General features: G+C 45.0%; 1 protein-coding gene across 3 annotated transcripts in view; it reads left to right on the top strand.

The window, feature by feature from the left end:
* Positions 1-21,387, top strand: part of LOC115153050 (kinase non-catalytic C-lobe domain-containing protein 1) — an 80,822-nt gene that overhangs the window by 27,399 nt on the left and 32,036 nt on the right. For all 3 annotated transcript variants that reach the window (XM_029698082.1, XM_029698080.1, XM_029698083.1), the window contains exons 16-17: positions 646-917; positions 9,961-10,313. In XM_029698082.1, the coding sequence (XP_029553942.1) occupies positions 646-917; positions 9,961-10,313 (625 nt within the window). The remainder of the gene's footprint in view (positions 1-645; positions 918-9,960; positions 10,314-21,387) is intronic.

Here is a 21,387-nt window from a genome sequence, read left to right as displayed (position 1 = left end):
CTTCTAGACTGTAAACTGGATTAGACTGTCACCCCAGGGTAGGTCATTGGAGAAGTCCTGATGCTGCTGGAACACTCTGCTTTGGATACAAACCGTTTTGGACAACTCAACCTCAGTTGTCAGGAAGCTGCTAAAGGAGCCACTAAGGGTTGATTTGTTTGTTTTGATAGCTAATTATTGATTGGTTTGTTTTGATTCATTCACATGTGTTGGCCTAATTAACTATTTTGATTATGCCTGTGTGGTAGTGTTCTAGTCTCAATTGTATGTCTAGATTACTCATAATATGATTATTTGTCTGTGTTTTCATATTGACTGAGTTGTTATTCTCACTATTTTGTCTGCATTGTTTATGTTGTGTCTAAATACGGTCTGATGTTTCAATTACTTTTCAGTCTGAGCTCTTGTAGTCTGCGTTCTGTTTTATTGAATTAGTGTGTTTTGTCGAAGTTCCCTGTGTTTTGTCTAAGAAAGTTGTCTGTGCTTGTCTGAGTTCTTTGTGCTTTTGTCTGTGTTTGTTATGTGTCTGTCTAGTTGTCTGTGTGTGGCTGTGATGGTTGTGGCTAGCTGTGACTTGCTGACTGTTGTGTTGTGATCTCGGTCTCCCTCTCTTTCTCTCTCTGGCTGCTGGTGTGCCACATGCAGAGGCTCTAATGAAGAGTCACCATCAAAGCCTTGGCAAAGGGCATCCACCTCACCCCTGAGTGCTGCTGGCTGGAGAGGGGAGGAGAGGGACGCACCCCGGCATGGTCATGTCGACCTGAATGGCAACCTGCACCACAGTGGACCTGTAGCTTCAGATGCATGGGAGGAATTTCAGAGAGACCAGAAGCCCCTGTCTACATACAGAGTAACAGAGACTAGACCTGAACATAGAGATGCCGTATCAGAGGAAGGTCAACATAATGGCTGCCCAGGTAGGAAAGAATATACATTAACTTCACAACTGGCATCACTGTTACCTTACTTCACAACTGTCATCACTCCCAGCAAGCACATTTGGTTGCTTGGAAGTTGTGGCAACGTACCTTTTTGGTTTCCCATTGGTTCTGGGAACAAAGCCATACGTTTCTTGACTGGTAAAACATAATGTTTTTTAAGGACGGACGAGAACATCAATCAATCAATGAAATGTATTTATAAAGCCATTATTATGTCAGCTGATGTCACAAAGTGCTGTACAGAAACCCAGCCTTTAAACTTCAAACAGCAAGCAATGCAGGTGTAGAAGCATGGTGGCTAGGAAAAACTCCCTAGAAAGGCCGTCACCTAGGAAGAAACTTAGAGAGGAACCAGGCTGTGAGGGGTGGCCAGTCCTCTTCTGGCTGTGCCGGGTGGAGATTATTACAGAACATGGCCAAGATGTTCAAATGTTCATAGATGATAAATAATAATAATCACAGTGGTTGTAGAGGGTGCAACAGGTCAACATCTCAGGAGTAAATATCAGTTGGCTTTTCATAGCCGATCATTGAGAGTATCTCTACCGCTCCTGCTGTCTCTAGAGCAGTGGTTCTTAACCTGGGTTCGATCGAACCCCAGGGGTTCGGTGAGTCAGTCTCAGGGGTTCGGCGGAGGTCAAGACACACACCCGACTCAAATGATTCGTGATGACACGCCCCGCTTGGCCATCATTGGCTGCAGGTGATCACGCAACATCGCTTGGCCTATCTGTGCTGCAGGGAATTTGGCGCGCTCAGTAGTCGAATTGTGACTGTCGTGATGGTACGTCGTGTGATTTCTTTCTTAATATTTTAATCCCTTCATACTAACTATGTCGAGCAAAAAAAGAAAGTGGTCGGACGAATATGTACAATATGGATTCACATGTATAACGGAACGTGATGAGAGTCAGCGTCCTAACTGCATGATTTGCAATGCCAAGTTGAGCAATTCTAGTCTAGCACCGGCAAAACTAAGAGAACACTTCCTTAAGCTGCATGGAGATGGACAATACAAGAACACAACGCTCGCTGAATTCAAGGTGAAGAGAGCCATTTTTCCAATTAAGAAGGGTTCGGTGAATGCGCATATGAAACTGGTGGGGGTCAGTACCTCCAACAAGGTTAAGAACCACTGCTCTAGAGAGTTGAAAACAACAGGTCTGGGACAAGGTAGCACGTCCGGTGAACAGGTCATTGTTCCATAGCCGCAGGCAGAACAGTTGAAACTGGAGCAGCAGCACGAGCAGGTAGACTGGGGACAGCAAGGAGTCATCAGGCCAGGTAGTCCTGAGGCATGGTCCTAGGGCTCAGGTCCTCCGAGAAAAAGAAAGAGGGAGAAAGAGAGAGAAAAAGAGAGAGAGAATTAGAGAGAGCATACTTAAATTCACACGACACAGGATAAGACAGGAGAAATACTCCAGATATAACAGACTGACCCTAGCCCCTCGACACAAACTATTGCAGCATAAATACTGGAGGCTGAGACAGGAGGGCTCGGGAGACACTGGCCCCGTAGGACGATACCCCTGGACAGGGCCAAACAGGCAGGATATAACCCCACCCACTTTGCCAAAGCACAGCCCCCACACCACTAGACGGATATCTTCAACCACCAACTTAATATCCTGAGACATGGCCGAGTATAGCCCACGAAGATCTCCCCATGGCACGAACCCAATGGGAGGGTGTCAACCCGGACAGGAAGATCACGTCAGTGACTCAACCCACTCAAGTGACGCACCCCTCCTAGGGACTGCATGGAAGAGCACCAGTAAACCAGTGACTCAGCCCCTGTAATAGGCTTTGAGGCAGAGAATCCCAGTGGAGAGAGGGGAACCGGCCAGGCAGAGACAGCAAGGGCGGTTCGTTGCTACAGTGCCTTTCCGTTCACCTTCACACTCCTGGGCCAGACTACACTCAATCATAGGACCTACTGAAAGATGTCTCTTCAATAAAGACTTCTCACAAGACGTCTCTCACATGGATAGGCAGACAATTCCATAAAAATTGAGCTCTATAGGAAAATGCCCTGCCTCCAGCTGTTTGCTTAGAAATTCTAGGGAATAGTAAGGAGGCCTGCGTCTTGTGACCGTAGCGTACGTGTAGGTATGTGCGGCAGGACCAAATCGGAAAGATAGGTAGGAGCAAGCCCATGTAATGCTTTGTAGGTTAGCAGTAAAACCTTGAAATCAGCCCTAGCCTTAACAGGAAGCCAGTGTAGAGAGGCTAGCACTGGAGTAATATGATCAAATATTTTGGCTCTAGTCAAGATTCTAGCAGCCGTGTTTAGAACTAACTGAAGTTTATTCAGTGCTTTATCCAGGTAGCCGGAAAGTAGAGCATTGCAGTAGTCTAACCTAGAAGTGACAAAAGCATGGATTAATTTTTCTGTGTTATTTTTGGACAGAAAGTTTCAGATTTTTGCAATGTTACGTAGATGGAAAAAAGCTGTACTTGAAACAGTCTTGATATGTTCATCAAAAGAGAGATAATGTTTTTTAAGGACAGACAAGAACATCAATCAATCAAATGTATTTATGACAGGGTAACGCCGAGGTCCTTCACAGTTTTATTTGAGACGACTGTACAACAATCAGGATTAATTGTCAGATTCAACAGACGGTTGTAACGTTCGTCGTTATAGAGGGACCAAGGCGCAGCGGAGGTTTGGTTCATCATCATTTTTATTAGAACGGTGAACCAGCAAAACAATAAACGATACCATGAACGAACAGCTTCACAGGCTACGAATAGCAATGCAAATACAATTCCCCACGAACAGCGTGGGGGAAAATGAACTTAAATGAGATCCCAATCAGAGACAACTAGCGACAGCTGTCTCTGATTGGGAAGACAGAAACCAACATAGAAATACTCCCCAATAGAGCCAACACAAGGCTCCAACGCAAAACAGAAAACAAACACAGGAAAACCACCCAACATAAACCACCCTGACCCAAAACACCTGAGTTCACCCGGTCAGGGCGTGACAGTACCCCCCCCTCAACGGTGCGTACTCCCGGCGCACCAAACTTAAGTCTATTAGGGGGGGGAATCCGGGTGGGCGCCTCACCCTCGGTGGAGGCTCTGGCCCCGGGCGTGTTCTCCCCCCCGCCTCCACCTTAGCCCTACCTCTCTGGCCCGGACTGGACCACTGTGGAGCGGCATGCCCAGGCTCTGGAGCGGAGCCGTCGCCCGGAACAGGATTGGGCACCGGTGGACCGGACCCGGGCCGTGCCGGACTGGGAACATGCACCACTGGTTTGGTGCGGGCAGCAGGGACGGGCCGGACAGGACTGGGGACACGCACCACTGACTTGGTGCGGGGAGCAGGGACGGGCCGGACAGGACTGGGGACACGCACCACTAACCTGGTGCGGGGAGCAGGAACGGGCCGGACAGGACTGGGAACACGCACCTCTGACTTGGTGCGGGGAGCAGGAACGGGCCGGACAGGACTGGGGACACGCACCACTAACCTGGTGCGGGGAGCAGGAACGGGCCGGACAGGACTGGGGACACGCACCACTAACCTGGTGCGGGGAGCAGGGACGGGCCGGACAGGACTGGGGACACGCACCACTGACTTGGTGCGGGGAGCAGGGACGGGCCGGACAGGACTGGGGACACGCACCACTAACCTGGTGCGGGGAGCAGGAACGGGCCGGACAGGACTGGGGACACGCACCACTGACTTGGTGCGGGGAGCAGGGACGGGCCGGACAGGACTGGGGACACGCACCACTAACCTGGTGCGGGGAGCAGGAACGGGCCGGACAGGACTGGGGACACGCACCACTAACCTGGTGCGGGGAGCAGGAACGGGCCGGACAGGACTGGGGACACGCACCACTAACCTGGTGCGGGGAGCAGGGACGGGCCAGACAGGACTGTGAACACGTACTGGTGCCCTGAAGCGTGGAGCCGGTTTTTAGCCACTCGTCCTGGCTGGATGCCCATCCTAGCACGGCATGTGCTGGGCATGTCCACCGGACGTACCGGGCTGTGCGGGCGCACTGGCGACACACCGCGCAACTCCGCTTCCCGTGGCCTGGAGCGGGGAGCAGGGACGGGCCGGACAGGACTGTGGACACGCACCGTGGGCTTGGTGCGGGGAGCAGGGACGGGCCAGACAGGACTGTGAACACGTATAGGTGACCTGTAGCGTGGAGCTGGTTTAGCCACTCGTCCCGGCTGGATTCCCATCTTAGCACGGCATGTGCTGGGTCTGTCCACCGGACGCACTGGGCTGTGCGGGCGCACTGGCGACACAGCGCGCAACTCCGCATACCAGGGCTCCTCCTCCAGATCTTCCCTCTGCAGGTCCTCAATCAACTGCCTCATCCTCGTCTCTTCCTCCGCCGTCATCCCCCACGAGAGCAGTGGTCTGGGCTCTTCCTCTGCCCTACCGGACCACCCCATTAGCCCCCCCCCAAAATTTTCTTGGGGCTGTTTTCCGGGCCTCCTCGACCGCCGCCTGCGACTCCGTCTACCGGCTGGCTTTTCCTCCTCGACCTGGGAGTCCGTCCGCCAGGGTCCTTTCCCCGACATGATCTCCTCCCAGGTCCAGAACTCCTTTCCCTCGCGAGCCCATCTCTCGCGCTCCTTTTCCTCCCGCTGCTTGGTCCTGGTTCGGTGGGGAATTCTGTAACGTTCGTCGTTATAGAGGGACCAAGGCGCAGCGGAGGTTTGGTTCATCATCATTTTTATTAGAACGGTGAACCAGCAAAACAATAAACGATACCATGAACAAACAGCTTCACAGGCTACGAATAGCAATGCAAATACAATTCCCCACGAACAGCGTGGGGGAAAATGAACTTAAATGAGATCCCAATCAGAGACAACTAGCGACAGCTGTCTCTGATTGGGAAGACAGAAACCAACATAGAAATACTCCCCAATAGAGCCAACACAAGGCTCCAACGCAAAACAGAAAACAAACACAGGAAAACCACCCAACATAAACCACCCTGACCCAAAACACCTGAGTTCACCCGGTCAGGGCGTGACAACGGTCTTTTTGTTTCTTGGGACCTAAAACTAGTTTAAAAGTAGAAAATTTAGCCTGTTCTGGGAACGTTAATATTTAGGTTGCAGGGAGGTTCTGAGAACGTTTTATTATGGTTCCCTGAAATTTTTCCCGGGATGTTTTATTAACCTTCTGAGAACAGAAATGATAGGTTATTTGAAGGTAATTAAACAACGTTCTGAAATAATTGTATCAATAAGGCTTTTAATAACACTGATAGCTTAGTTTGTGTTTACTGCTTAGGCATTAATCATGCAACCATTTTTTTTTTTTTGCACAGCTTCAGTGAGATTCAAACCTATGATCTTCTGTTTTCCATCCATGGAATTAGTCCACTGCGCCACCAGGATGGAGCTAGCTTGCCATGTTTTTTTTACTAATAAAAAGCTGTTAAATTGTGTTTATTCAAACAGACATCGTTTCAAAGGAAACAAGCACTCATTAAGATCAAGTGTGGCCAATTAGTAGGCACGGCCAACACACCTGAACACATTTAAAGAAAAGATTCACCTATTTTGAATGTTGTATTGTTTTTTTGCATCTCTGAGTGATGTTCTATTGATTCCCTGGTTCATTTAATATTTTTTAATGTACAATACCAGTCAAAGGTTTGGACACATCTACCCGTTCAAGGATTTTTCTTTATTTTTAACAATTTTCTACATTATAGAATAATAGTGAAGACATCAAAACTATGATATAGCACATATGGAATCATGAAGTAACAGTCTTGAAGGAGCTCCCACATATGCTGAGCACTTGTTGGCTGCTTTTCCTTCACTCTGCGGTCCAACTCATCCCAAACCATCTCAATTGGGTTGAGGTCGGGTGATTGTGGAGGCCAGGTCATCTGATGCAGCACTCCATCACTCTCCTTCTTGGTCAAATAACCCCTCCAGGATGTATAAGGGCTATGTTTTATTTACCTGTTGAAAAAAAAAAGATAGTTCCACTAAGTGCAAACCAGATAGGATGGTGTATCACTGCAGAATGCTGTGGTAGCCATGCTGGTTAAGTGTGCATTGAATTCTAAATAAATCACCGACAGTGTCACCACCACCTCCACACCATCACAACTCCTCCATGCTTCATGTTGGGAACCACACATGGGGAGATCATCCGTTCACCTACTCTGCGTCTCACAAAGACATGGCGGTTGGAACCAAAAATCTTACATTTTGGACTCATCAGACCAAAGTACAGATTTCCACCGGTCTAATGTCCATTGCTCGTGTTTCTTGGACCAAGAAAGTCTCTTCTTATTGGTGTCCTTTAGTATTGGTTTCTTTGCAGAAATTCGACCATGAAGGCCTGGTTCACACAGTCTCCACTGAACAGTTGATGTTGAGATGTGTCTGTTACTTAAACTCTGTGAAGCTGGTAACTCTAATGAACTTATCCTCTGCAGCAGAGGTAACTCTGGGTCTTCTTTTCCTGTGGTGGTCCTCATGAGAGCCAGTTTCATCATAGCGCTTGATGGTTTTTGATACCTCACATGAAGAAAATGTCTAAATTCTTGACATTTTCCACATTGACTGACCTTCATGTCTTAACGTCATGATGGACTGTCGTTTATCTTTGCTTATTTGAGCTGTTCTTGCCATAATATGGACTTGGTATTTTACAAAGTAGGGCTATCTTCTGTATACCACCCGTACATTGTCACAACACAACTGATTGGCTCAAACGTATTAAGAAGGAAAGAAATTCCACAAATTAACTTTTAACAAGGCAGACCTGTTAATTGAAATGCATTCCAGGTGACTACCTCATGATACTAAATGATTCCATATGTGTTATTTCATAGTTTTGATGTCTTCACTAATATTCTACAATGTAGAAAATAGTAAAAATAAAGAAAAACCCCGGAATTAGTATTTGTGTCCAAACCTTTGACTGGTACTGTATATCTGAGCTATTGCCATCTGAGCAGGTAGAAATTTGTCTGGGATGACGTAGATTTGAGATAAAGCTGCTCTCACTACTGGAAGTTAATAAGAATATGACTTTTAGATCGCGAAAACGTCTGTCATACATGTCTGATTTCAATACTGGCTGATGTCATAACGCGACATCATTGCTAGCTATAAACTCTCCTCTTTTTTAAAAACGTTTTTTTTTTATATTTGTTTTCGTTTTTTCTCTCGAATAAGCCATTAATAAAAAAATTTGCGATATTCTTACTTCGAGAAATGTGTAATTTAACAGAGGGTCTAACACATTTCTTCTATTTGTCTGCCTCTTCCGTCCAGGGTGCATTGCATGGTGCCGTTGCGAATGTCACACACTGTGAGGCACATCGATCTGCAGGTTGAACATGGTGAAATTGTAGACTGCTAAATTTATAGTGCAGTTTGTTTAGGCGATTTTACAGCTAACTAGCTACTTCACATACTGATATTGACTTTGGTATTATTGTGTGTAGCTATGTTTGGTAGCTAGCTTCCTTTTGTAGTCAACTTGAGCTGCAGCAGATTTCAACAATGATTTTCACATTTTGCCACCAACCTTATTATAACGCAAAAAGGAAAAATGTGTTAAAAAAAAAACACATTGTTCCCACATGTTAGTGTTATGCAATACTGTAAATTATAGGAATGATTGGTTTTAGGTGGATTTTTCCTTTAACAATAAAGAGAGTTTTGTTGACGCTGAGAATGGAATGTATGTTTTTAAATAACATTCTTAGAACGTTATTTGAACATTACTAATGTTTTCTTGTGGTTTTTATGAAAAGTTTTCTTAATGTTCATAGAACATGACTTTAAATAGAACCATGACGAAACCTGCAGAAAATGTTATGCTGAAGTACTGAAATTCCCACAGAGGATTGTTGTTTCTTAACGTACTCTGAAAGTTCTGAGAACATGACTAAATAGAACCATGAGAAAACCTGTAGAAAATATTATGCCGAAGTACTGAAATTACCACTGAAGAACATTGTTTCTTAATGTTTTCGGAAGAATTTGAGATCATTACTTTAAATAGAACAATGAGAAAACCTGTAGGAAACGTTATGCTGAAGTACTGAAATTCCCACCTAAGAAACATATGGTTCTCAGAACATTATGTGTTAGCTGGGTATCCTGCAGCATTCCCAGAATATTGTTTGAAGGTTGCATGCAAAATAACCATAGGACAATCACACTCTTACCAAGCTCTAAGAAACATATTGTTGTCAGAACGTTATGTGTTAGCTGGGTATCCTGCAGCATTCCCAGAATATTGTTTGAAGGTTGCATGCAAAATAACCATAGGACAATCACACTCTTACCAAGCTCTAAGAAACATATTGTTGTCAGAACGTTATGTGCTAGCTGGGCTGTTGGCATTACTTCACAACTGTCATCACTTTTACCGTTATCATGATAAACGTCTGTGAGATGACGTAGTTAGATTAGGTTGTATAGGCCTACTGTAGCGAGATGTTGTGACATCCAGCTTTGAATGGCAGTTGGATCAAGTTGTTAGTGGAATGACTGGCTCTTGGATTAAATTGTTAAGAGCACAGTTTATTCAAGACAGCCCAAATCGTGTTGCGATGTCACAATGATCTCCTCAGCTGGAGAGGGTTGTTGTGGTAACAGTTACTTCCTCTCCATCTACACACACCAATACATGCACTTAGCATAATACACACTCACACCAACGACACGTTGGTAACAAACACTGCACACTCACATACACACAAACATACCTCTTCAGTTTCACACAAAAGACGTTATGTTTGAGATGATTAATCAGAGCAAAAATAGGCTGCTCACATTGGTAGGTGGAGTACGCCTGTGATGCAGAATCTAACAATATAGCAAGATTAACATTTAACTGCTTGCCAACAAACAAATTTAAAAGAGCCTTTTAACGAAAGAAAACTTCAGCCTTGAGAGAATTCCACCTCTCAAAATCTCTGCCCGCGCACACGCACACTGCCTGACCCATCCCTTTTTCTCTCTCTCTTCCTGATCTGCCTGTTTCCTGGTCCAGGATTGAGAGCTGCTGAGTGTTTGGGTAAGGAGGCCATGGAGAGTGCCGAGCATCCAGTGGGGGTCAGTGATGAAAGCCCCCCTGAAGCTGACTCTCTGTGTGGGATGGACGAGCCACTGAGGGTGGGCCACCTAGGCCAGATGAGCTGCTCCAAGGACATGGAGGACACAGAATCGCTGGTGTTTGAGCGTCTCCTCTCCCCCTGCTCCGGAGCAGAGGAGTCTAGCCACAGCCTCAGCCCAGCCTGGGGCCTGGCCTTCTATGGAGAAGACTGTTTTAGTCATGATGTGGTGGAATATGCTATAACCCTGGGACAGCACAGTGAGTCACCGTGCCTGGAGCTGAAAACACAGGTGGGTAAACTGGGAGGAAAAGCTATTGAGATTAAATAGAATAGACCAGCTGTGAGTCGTGACTGACCATATAGTATACCATGGTCTCAATGTTTAGAATAGTGCTTTATTGTAAATGTGTTTATACTTTACTCTCATTTTAGCTGATTTTAGAAGACATATGGCAACAATGTATACTGTCTTTTGCTTCAAATATTACAACATAATTAGTTACTACTTTCTACCAAATGGTATGTAATGAAAGAGGTACATAATGATGTTTGATTACATTTATCTGACATAAATAAGAAGCACTTATTATGTAATTACCTTGTAAGTCTATATACATACAAGTAGACCAAAGTAAAGCGTAATCATGTTTATGTCTTACAGTTTTTTACAATCCCTAGGACCCATTTCTCAATACTTAGGTCACTTTTTCAAAACTCTTCACCCTGTTCTCCTAACCAACTTTCAGCTTGGCACAGCAGTTCATTTCACATCCAAAATGCACTAAAACTAACAAAACACTTCATACATGTCTCTATTCAACTGATTCTTCCATAACACTAGCAAAGGTTGTCACCCAACAGGCACACGTTGTCACTCATAAAACAACGACCTAAAAAAACACTACCAACAGGTAGCATTACACAATGTTTTCTTTTGTCAAATTCCTTTACACCTCTCTACTGTTTAGACTTCACTGCAGTATATGTTACAGGAATGAATCAGACATGATGCAATATGCTTCAATATGTTTTATGTCATTCTTTGGCATTGAGGGATTCCAAAATACAAGAATTTGTATATACACCATCTACCGATACAGATACAGTAGCAATGCTAGTCAACCCTGTCTTCTGCATTTGGCCACAGGTTCTCATCCACATCACATCTTATGTCATCTTGGGCAATACACCTAGGAAAGAATCTTTTGGCATGCCTGGTCCATCCCTGGCAATCTTCTGCAGATATGTCCAGGCATCCAGCATTCACTGCGTCCAGGAGGGACATTTGATCATGTGGATGGTGGTCATAAACCTTCCACCTCCATGAGGAAAAGTGACACCATCCTGGGATGGGCTGCATACCGCTCTGTGACTGCACGGGAGTGGTGAAATACCACATTGTCCCATACAATTACAAACGTTGGCCGATTTCGCCTCACTGCAACCCTTTCCTCACCTGGCACAACTCTTCCATAGAGGACATCCAGGAATGAAATGAGACGCTCGGCGTTGTATGGCCCAATTAGCGGTTTGTGTAACAGCAATCCATCAGAGGATATTGCTGCACACATTGTGATGTTGGCACCCCTCTGGCCCGGGACATCCACTGTGGCTCTTTTCCCAATCACATTCATTCCTCACCACCATGTTTTGGCCAAGTTGAAACCAGCCTCATCCACAAAGATGAATATGTGGGGTGTTTGCCTGGCTTCAATCTCCATGACTATCTAAAATAAATCAACATGGCAACATAAGAGTTAGGCTATTATGGTAGTTTACATTATACCTAAAACAATGCCATTGTGTGTCTCTGCCCTGTTTGGTTTTGTTCAAAACCAGTTGTGTATTTTATAGTCATCTTACCTGGACATATTGGTTCCTGAGTTTCTTGACTCGTTAAGAGTTCCTGTCGAAGGGGACAGTGTACAACTGATTCATCCTGACTTGATGTTGTTTTAGGACTCTAGAAATAGTTGTTATGCTTACATTGTGAATATTTCCAAATGTAATGTTGGCTGCCAACTGTCCCGAATCTCTGTGAGTTTTATGCCATTGTTTCTGATGACCATATCAACGATTGCAGTTTCCTGCACAGCAGGGAAAATCGTACCTCTCCCGCCTATGGGAGGTAACCGTTGGGTCCTGAGCCGAAATGCAAAAACAATTACACACAAGTGGGTTTGGAGGCTTTGCTCAATTTACTTCTGTAATGTGCTGTTCAGTCAGATGCCCTTGCAAAATGCACATCTTACTTGTTGTTTTGCCAGAAATTTCTCACAATAGATGCCCCTGTTGAGCGTTACAGATTTGGATTGCACTCTCAGACCAGCGTCTCTCATTGATAGACCATGATTTATTACATGATCAATTATAGTAGCCCTAATCTCACCTGAGACTACAGCTCTTGATCTTCCTCTCAGTCTTCTTCCACCACGCATACGTACTCCTCTCCCTCTCCCTCTCCCAGCCACTCTTCTTCCTCTGTCAGCCACTTCTCTATCTCTGTCTGGGTCCATGTTTACATTACAGTACAGCATTATTCCTAAGATGTCCCCTTTTGTATAGATGGTAATGAAATTGAAAGACTAACACCTGGGTAGGTGTTCAGCTACAATGGGAATCAGCCGTGGTTGGTCTAATTGTTTTGATAGTATTTAATTTTTTAGATTTGAATAGATTTCAATACGATATTACTGTAGCAGATTGCTGTCTTATTCAATTTTGTGTTATGTTAGGTTTTGAACTTAAGTTTAACAGTTTTGAAAAGAGTATGTAAACATGTGCAAATTGGCATGTAGGTACATAGAGTTTTGGTGGTGCTTGTGTCTGAGTGAGAAAATAATTAATGACATTTGAAAGATATAGTCATTGAATGCATTTTGTGCAAAGCAATGAAAAATGATCCACAGTTTAGCCCAGATAGACTGCTGTTGTGCTCGCTGTGTGAAGAGTTTTGAAAAAGTGACCTAATTATTGAGAAATGGGTCCTAGCGATTGTAAAAAAAACTGTAATACAGTGTCATTGCCAAGGCTGTTCTAATTCTACTGTTCAACTCACTATATTAAAAGGCCTCCTCTCTCTTTGAACAAAATTTTATCCTGGCATTGTTTGTTGCATTGCAGCCAATGGTCAAGCTGTATTCATTTCTTATGATGATACAGACATTGTGTAATGTCAGTTACATAGGAGTGGCATTTTTGATATAACAGAGTGGCTGTGGATCCGAATTCTCTGCAACCCTCTTCCCGACAGCTAAAGGTCCGAAGTTTGTGCACATGTTCGGGATTCTCTACTTTACGCACAGTCTCTGCTCTGCTCGTTTCAGCTACCCGGAAAACAGGCTACTCTGGGAAATATTCAGTGATGAATGGAGAATGGTGCTATTATTTTAATAATAATACATTTTAATTTATGCACTTTTCAAGACAACCAATAAAGTTAATTCAAATAAAGTGAGTTATTTGTTTAGAAAAGTTATATTAAAGCTGAATCAATGTCTGCAAGAACACATAACATAACAGAATAAATTGTAATAGCATAGTGTAACATTACTGTAAGACAAAAACACCACTTAATTTCTTATGAGAATTTGGGATCATTGTGCGAATGGTCGCAACTTTCTCTCAAGCAACCAAAACTCAACATCACACGAGCCACTAATCAAAATATGTGCTTTGTTTGAAACAAAACACAGGTATGCTACAGTTTGTTAACATCATCCGCTCTAAAATTCGCTCACTGTACATAATTCAAAACAACATTGTACTTCAAAACAACATTGTACTTCAAAACAACATTGTACATAACTCAAGACGATGCATATTCCCATGACACTGATTGAGATCAAATGGTTGGCATGTGGATGCTGCATGGTAAAACTTAAAGAATTATTATTCACGATTGACAGTGAGAAATGTGAAGGGAGGGTGACCATAAAAAAAAATAGTGCGTAAAGTAGAGGTAAAGAAACACATGAGCGGAACGTGATTTCAGATCCTTGACTCTGGGGAAGAGGCTTCCATGGGGCGGTTGCCTTCAGATCCGCAGCCTCGGCCTTAATTTAAAATGATTGGATTGAGTAATGGCCTATAATAGAGAATGTACCACTGCGTTGCAACTCCTGTTTGAGTTACATTATAATATAATTTTTTTATTGTCAGCATGCACCAAATAACATTGTTTTAATAAATTACTATACATTTATGATTATATAGTAATTACACTTTCAGTCAAATTGGATAAGTGCATGGATTTCATGAAAAGTCTACGAGATTATTTGTTTAAAACCAAGCAAAACGACATTAATAGCTGTAGCAAATCATGGTATGATCATGATTTGAGGTGGATAGGAAGAAAGGAGTTGGGGGTTTTAGGGTAATTGACACATTATGTTCTCCAAACTGTTATTGAATATTAATATGGTATATTTCCGACCTTCGACAGAAAGGTCATTATCATGTGTAATAGAATAACAATGAGCTGTCTTTGTCTGTGTATGCTTTGATGGTAATGATGTGGGCTTTTATCTGCTCCTTCACTGGAACAGTCTGACCGCCCCACTCGCACACATTAAGAGCCATGGCTCCAAATCGGTATTAGATGTGCCCCGTTTCTCACTTCAAAAGATCTATTGATTTCTGTTACCATAGTGAGTGATGCAAGCAGAGAGCCAGCCCTGTACATACATTGGAGACATTCTAAAAGGCTCTTTGTGTGCTGCATCTACACCCTAATGGGTTCTTCGGCTATCCCTACTAGGACAACATTTTCACCCAACAAAAAACGTTTAAAGAACCCTTTGGTGAAAAGGTTCTACCTGGAACCAAAAAGAGTTACATCGAAAAAAGTATTTGAAATATATCACTTATGGTATGGTAAGAGCAGCGATCCACAATGTTAGAAACCAATCACATAGTGTCTGTCGGAGACAGGTCGAGTGGTGAATAGGGCGTCACTTGCCCACCGACTAGTCATTCGCACTCTCTTTCTTGCAAAGAGTCACTATGCTCCTGAAGCTCTCCTCAGCACGACCTGAACCTGTCTTCCTGCAAAACAGTTCCTAGTCGAACCGTGAGGTTAACACTGTTGAACATTCGACCTCAGCCCTATTATTGACTGACTGTAAGGAAAGTTATTTTGCTTCGTGGAGAATTCTCCGATTTTTCTACTCACTACTTCTCCAGTGGTAGCTATCGTCACATGGCTAGTTGCTGAAACTTGGCTAGCTCTCGCCAGAAGGCTTGGCTAACCTAGCTAGCTTGCTGGAAAGCTTGCTATAACTCTACAACTGGCTTTTCTCCTGGCGAGGTAGAATCGCTAGCTCTCCTCTCTCTCATTTAGTTCGACCCATGTCCCCTTGTGTCGTGTTGACTAGACTGTCCGTCCTTAGCTTTACAGTTTGACTGTCACGTCCTGGCCAGTATAAGGGTTAATTGGTATTGTAGTTTGGTCAGGACGTGGCAGAGGGTATTTGTTTTATGTGGTTAGGGGTGGTGGTTTTTCTAAAAAGGGCATTTGATTTATGTATTCCGGGGTTTTTGGGCACTGTTCCTTGTTTATGTAATTCTATGTTTAGTCTAGGTATCTATTTCTTTGTTGAGTTAATTGGGGTGGACTTCCAATTGAAGGCAGCTGTTTGGTGTTGCCTTTGATTGGAAGTCCTATATTAGTTGGGTGTGTTTGTCTGTGTATTTGTGGGAAATTGTTTCTTGTTTTGCCGAGTGAGCCTTTCAAGACTGTTTCGTTGTGCGTAAGTTCATTTCGTTTTGTTGTTTTGATTCTGAGTTAATAAATGTCAAGATGAGCGTACACATACCTGCTGCGTTTTGGTCCTCCATTTCCAAAGACAACTGTGACATTGACAGCCGAGAGAAACACATTGTTCATCGAGAGACAAAGAAAGCATGAGCTTTCTCCGGCTAGTATTGTGCTAACTAGCTAGGCTATTAGCTCACGAGGTGAATGCTAGCTAGCTTTGCATGAGAACTATGGCAAAAGTGAATCTCGTAGCCATGGAGCCTGCTACTACGAGCAGGACTTCTGCCCCAGCACCGGCACGCCTGTGTCCATGCAAGGCTACTATTTCCGACAAGGATACACACTCTTTGTGTGCCGCCTGCATGGGGCTTGAGGACGCAGAAGCATCTCTCGCTATCCCAGAGTCATGTGTGCATTTTAGGGCACAGCCTGCGATTGTCCTCAAACGGCGAGCGCGCAGAGCAGCCCCTAAACCAGACTCGTCGCCAGTACAGCCTCCGGGCTTGGAGGCTACCCAGCCCTCCTGGGACGAGGTTTTGGACTATCTCTGTCCTTCTGTTTCAGACAGAAGCAGCGTAGGCGGGGTCTTGAATATTCGCAATGGAGGAGGAATACGAACTCCTCAAAGCCAGCGAGGAAAAAGAGGAAGCCCAACCCCATAGCACGAGGCCCTCTTCCTCACTCAGCGGAGCATCTGCATTCGATGAAAATATTCGGGATTGTCGATGTTTCCAAACGGGCAGCGTCCATGCTTGGTATTAACTGGCCCGCAACCATAGGGGGTGGCAGCACATAGAGGGATTGGATCGACGGGAGGAAGCTCCCCTCTCGCACCATCCTGGGGAAGCAACTACTCCCAGCGGTCCCAGCTTGGGACAAGCCCCTGTCCAGTAAAGTCCTAACCTAACACTTTGTTAGCATGGATTTTCAGGGCATGGAGGAGACTGGCTTCGGCAAGCCGCCGGTGGTCGAGCTGTCATTGGCTAGCCTCTTCAACTCCAATGCCTCGGCTACAGCCGGCACTACTCTCCCTGGAAAGATGGAGCGCTTCACCTCCTCCTTATTCCACAAGGTCTTAGTGTCTGTGGCACATTCAGTAAAGGCCATTAAATGTAACATCCCTGCTGCTGGCTTACCAGGCTGATTTGCTACAAGAGATGGGCAAAGTTTAGGTCAAAATCACATCCGGCCACAGACTTTTGGGATGAGATCTGTGTGGTTACAGATCTCATCCTCCAGAAGTGCCATTCAAGCCTGTGTGCACTCCAGGAGCCTTGGTGTGGTAGGATAGAGAGGCCTTTGGCGCAACTTGTCCAGCTTGTCAGACAAGGAGAAAACAGACTTCCTGCAATTCCTGCCAAGTCCTTCCCCTGGAGGGAAGAAGGGGCGCCCGACATAGAGTAAGTCCCCAGCAGCAGAGATGGACAGTGCACAGCGCACACGATGTCCTGGCCTGTCCTCTTGATGGTGGAGCACAGACACCCCCCCCCATCACAACGGGGGAGAGGCACATATGTGCTCCTAAAACCCGACCCATTGTGCAGCGACTCATTCCTATGCGTACGGAGGGGGCTCACTCTTCCTCCAAGTGCCCTCGGTGTCACAGCTCTCCCTTTGGCTCTTCTCTAAGTAGCTGAGGCAGGAAGACAATTTGTCAGTCGCCACCAAGCAGTGTCTCCAATCCCTGCGTCTAGCAAAGGGCAAAAAAAAACGTAACAAAAGGGCAGCACTAGTGAGTGAGAGTCATCTAACTTGTGTGCAACTTGCCGCAAGAGCAGGGCACTGACACGCATGCGCAGTCCAGCCCTGAGCATTGACCACAGTTATAAAGGGGTACAGATGACTACAGCTGGCCATGAACCCATCCATTAAAAAATAAATTTTTGTGGTATTCAATTGGTAGTTACAGTCTTGTCCCATCGCTGCAACTCCCGTACGGACTTGGGAGAGGCGAAGGTCGAGAGCCACGCGTTCTCCAAAACACAACCCAGCCAAGCCGCATTGCTTCTTGACACAATGCCCGCTTAACCTGGAAGCCAGCCGCACCAATGTGTCAGACGAAACACTGTACACCTGGCGACCATGTCAACGTGCATGGCGCCAGGCCTGCCACATGAGTCGCTAGTGCGCAGTGGGACAAGAACATCCCTGCAGACCAAATCCTCCCTTAACCCCGACGACGCTGGGCCAATTGTGCGCCACCCCATGGGTCTCCCGGTTGCGGCCGGCTGCAACAGAACCTGGACTCGAACCAGTGCCTTGACCACTGTGTCACTCGGGAGTCCTGAACCCACCCGTTTTTAACTGGACTTTAACTTCAACAGCAAGTGATGACTCAGTTCGCATAGGAGAGGAGAAAACCTCTCTATTGAGCAACAGATCAATCAGAGTAATACCAGTGTCAAAACTTTGTCGGCTTCTATTCCCGGCAGTTCCTGGTTCCTGGGTGGGGGTCTCGCTCCACTCAACGTGAGGTCTTGCTTCACTCGTCAAGGTGACTAATTCACCTCAGTCGACCTACTGAACACTTATTTTCACATAAGCGTTCTGTCATCACATAAGCAATCTGTCATCATACCTGCGTTGCTCCATGACACAGGAGCAAGCGGTACAAGACACGGCCTCCCTTGTAACCCCTCTCATCAAGTAAGGGTTCAAGATCAACCAAATAAAAAGGTTTTTAATGCCGAGACAGAGATAAGAATATCCAGACGTCAAGCTGGGTTTTCTCTCCTATCATACTATACTATCCGACGACCGCATCATGTTGTTCCGCCAGTGCCTCTCAGGAGGTGCTCGGTCACGCTCAGAATGTGTCCCTAAGTGTGGGGATTGATGGCATCCACCATATCAGTAGCACAGATGGGTCTACTGAGCATGAGAAACCTCCAGCATTGGGTAGATGCCCAATGTCTGTGTAAATGACGTCAACTCTATCTTTACATAACAACAAACTCAGTTTGTCTCTGGGCACTCTATCATGGGAGGAGCCCCTTGATATTTGTTCCTGGCATTCGCCTGGGGGCAGTGTCAATGAGGAAGGTGGTGACGACAGGTGCACCACTCACAGGAGGGGGCGCAGCCTACGAGGAAAGAGCTTTAGATAGGTTGTGGTTCCCACAGCCCCTTCTCGCTCAGTCAAACCACTTTGAGCTGCTGATAGTGTTCCACTCAGTGAAACACTTTCAGTCCTTCCTTCGAGATTGTCATATCCTGATCAGGACAGACAATACAACCGTGGTAGCATGCATCAACTGCCAAAGTGGCACTCGCGCTCTGCGTCTACACAGACTAGCTGTCAAGACTATTCTGTGGTGCAGAGCACACCTACTCTTCCTACGCGCAACTCAGGTCCCTGGCTTACTAACTGTGGAAATGGACTTGATGTGCAGAGGGAATGCCCTATACGGGGACCGGAGACTCCCTAAGAGGCGAACCAGATCTGGGAGGATCACAGTCAAGCCACCATAGATCTCTTTGCATCACAGACTGAGTGTGGTTTTTCTGCCCTGGTAAAAAAACGCACACCTTGACTAGGGGTGCTGCTCTGCGTTTTCCCTCTCCTATGTCTAATACTCCCCACTCAAATCAAATATAATTTTATTGGTCACATACACGTGTTTAGCAGATGTTATTGCGGGTGTAGCAAAATGCTTGTGCTTTTAGTTCCGACAGTGCAGTAATATCTAACAAGTAATATCTAACAATTTCACAACAAATACCTAATACACACAAATCTAAGTAAAGGAATGGAATCAAGAATATATAAATATATGGATGAGCAATGTCAGAGCGGCATAGACTAAGATGAATTAGATACTATAGAATACAGTATATACCGTTCAAAAGTTTGGGGTCACTTGTGCACCGGGGCCTCCCACTCCTTTTTCTATTCTGGTTAGATCCAGGTTCTGCTGTTCTGTGAAGGGAGTAGTACACAGCGTTGTACGGGATCTTCAGTTTCATGGCAATTTCTCGCATGGAATAGCCTTCATTTCTCAGAACAGCAATAGACTGACGAGTTTCAGAAGGAAGTGCTTTGTTTCTAGCCATTTTGAGCCCGTAATCGAACCCACAAATGCTGATGCTCCAGATACTCCACTAGTCTAAAGAAGGCCAGCTGAATTGCTTCTTTAATCAGGACAACAGTTTTCAGCTCTGCTAACATAATTGCAAAAGGGTTTTCTAATGATCAATTCACCGATTAAAATGAGAAACTTGGATTAGCTAACACAACGTGCCATTGGAACACAGGAGTGATGGTTGCTGATAATGGGCCTCTGTACACCTATGTAGATATTCAATTAAATAAATCTACCGTTTCCAGATACAATAGTCATTTACAACATTAACAATGTCTACACTGTATTTCTGATCAATTTGATGTTATTTTAACAGGCAAAAAAATTGCTATTCTTTCAAAAACAAGGACATTTCTAAGTGACCCCAAACATTTGAACGGTAGTGTACACATTATTAAAGTGACATTATTAAAGTGACTAGTATTCCATTTATTAAAGTGGCCAAGGATTTCTGTGTATGTAGGCAGCAGCCTCTCTGTGCTAGTGATGGCTATTTAACAGTCTGATGGCCTTAAGATAGAGACTGAAAAACAGTTTCTCAGTCCCAGCTTTGATGCAACTGTGCTGACCTTTCCTTCTGGATGATAGTGGGGTGAACACACAGTGGCTTGGGTGGTTGTTGTCCTTGATGATCTTTTTGGGGGATGGGGGGGTGCTCCCTCTGCTGTTTCCTGTAGTCCACAATCAGCTCCTTTGTTTTGTAAGATATGTAAACGTTATCCTCAAAGCGGGCAAAGAACTTGTTTAGCTTGTCTGGAAGCAAGACGACGGTGTCCACGACATGGCTGGTTTTCCTTTTGTAGTCCGGGATTTTCTGTAGACCCTGCCACATACATACGTCTTGTGTCTGAGCCATTGAATTACGACTCCACTTTGTCTCTATACTGACGTTTTGCCTGTTTGATTGCCTTGTGGAGGGAATGACTACTCTCTTTGTATTCTGCCATATTCCCAGTCACCTCGCCATGGTTAAATGCTGTGGTTTAAGCTTTCAGTTTTGCGCTAATGCTGCCATCTATCCACGGTTTCTGGTTAGGGTAGGTTTTAATAGTCACTGTGGGTACAACATCTCCCATACACTTCTTGATGAAATCAGTCACCGTCTCAGTGTACATGTCAATATTAATCTCAGAAGCTATCCGGAACATATCCCAGTCTGCATGATCAAAACAATCTTGAAGCGTGGATTCCGATTGGTCAGACCAGCGTTGAATCGTCCTTAGCACGTGTACATCCTGTTTGAGTTTCTGCCTATAGGAAGGGAGGAGCAAAATTAAGTCGTGGTTAGATTTGCTGAAGGAGGGCGGGGGAGGACCTTGTATGCATCCCGGAAGTTGGAATTACAATGATCGAGTGTTTTTCCAGCGAGATTACTACAGTCGATATGCTGATAGAATTTAGGCAGCCTTTTCTTCACATTTGCTTTGTTAAAATCCCCAGTTACAATAAATGCAGCCTCAGGATATATGGTTTCAAGTTTTCATAATGTCCAGTGTCCACTCAAGTTAATGTCCACACAAGTT

The sequence above is a fragment of the Salmo trutta genome, chromosome 18 (genome assembly GCF_901001165.1).
Source record: "Salmo trutta chromosome 18, fSalTru1.1, whole genome shotgun sequence".
NCBI classification, from domain to species: Eukaryota; Metazoa; Chordata; class Actinopteri; order Salmoniformes; family Salmonidae; genus Salmo; species Salmo trutta.
The sequence above is the reverse complement of the archived record's forward strand: the minus strand, read 5'-3'. Positions and strand labels throughout refer to the sequence as shown.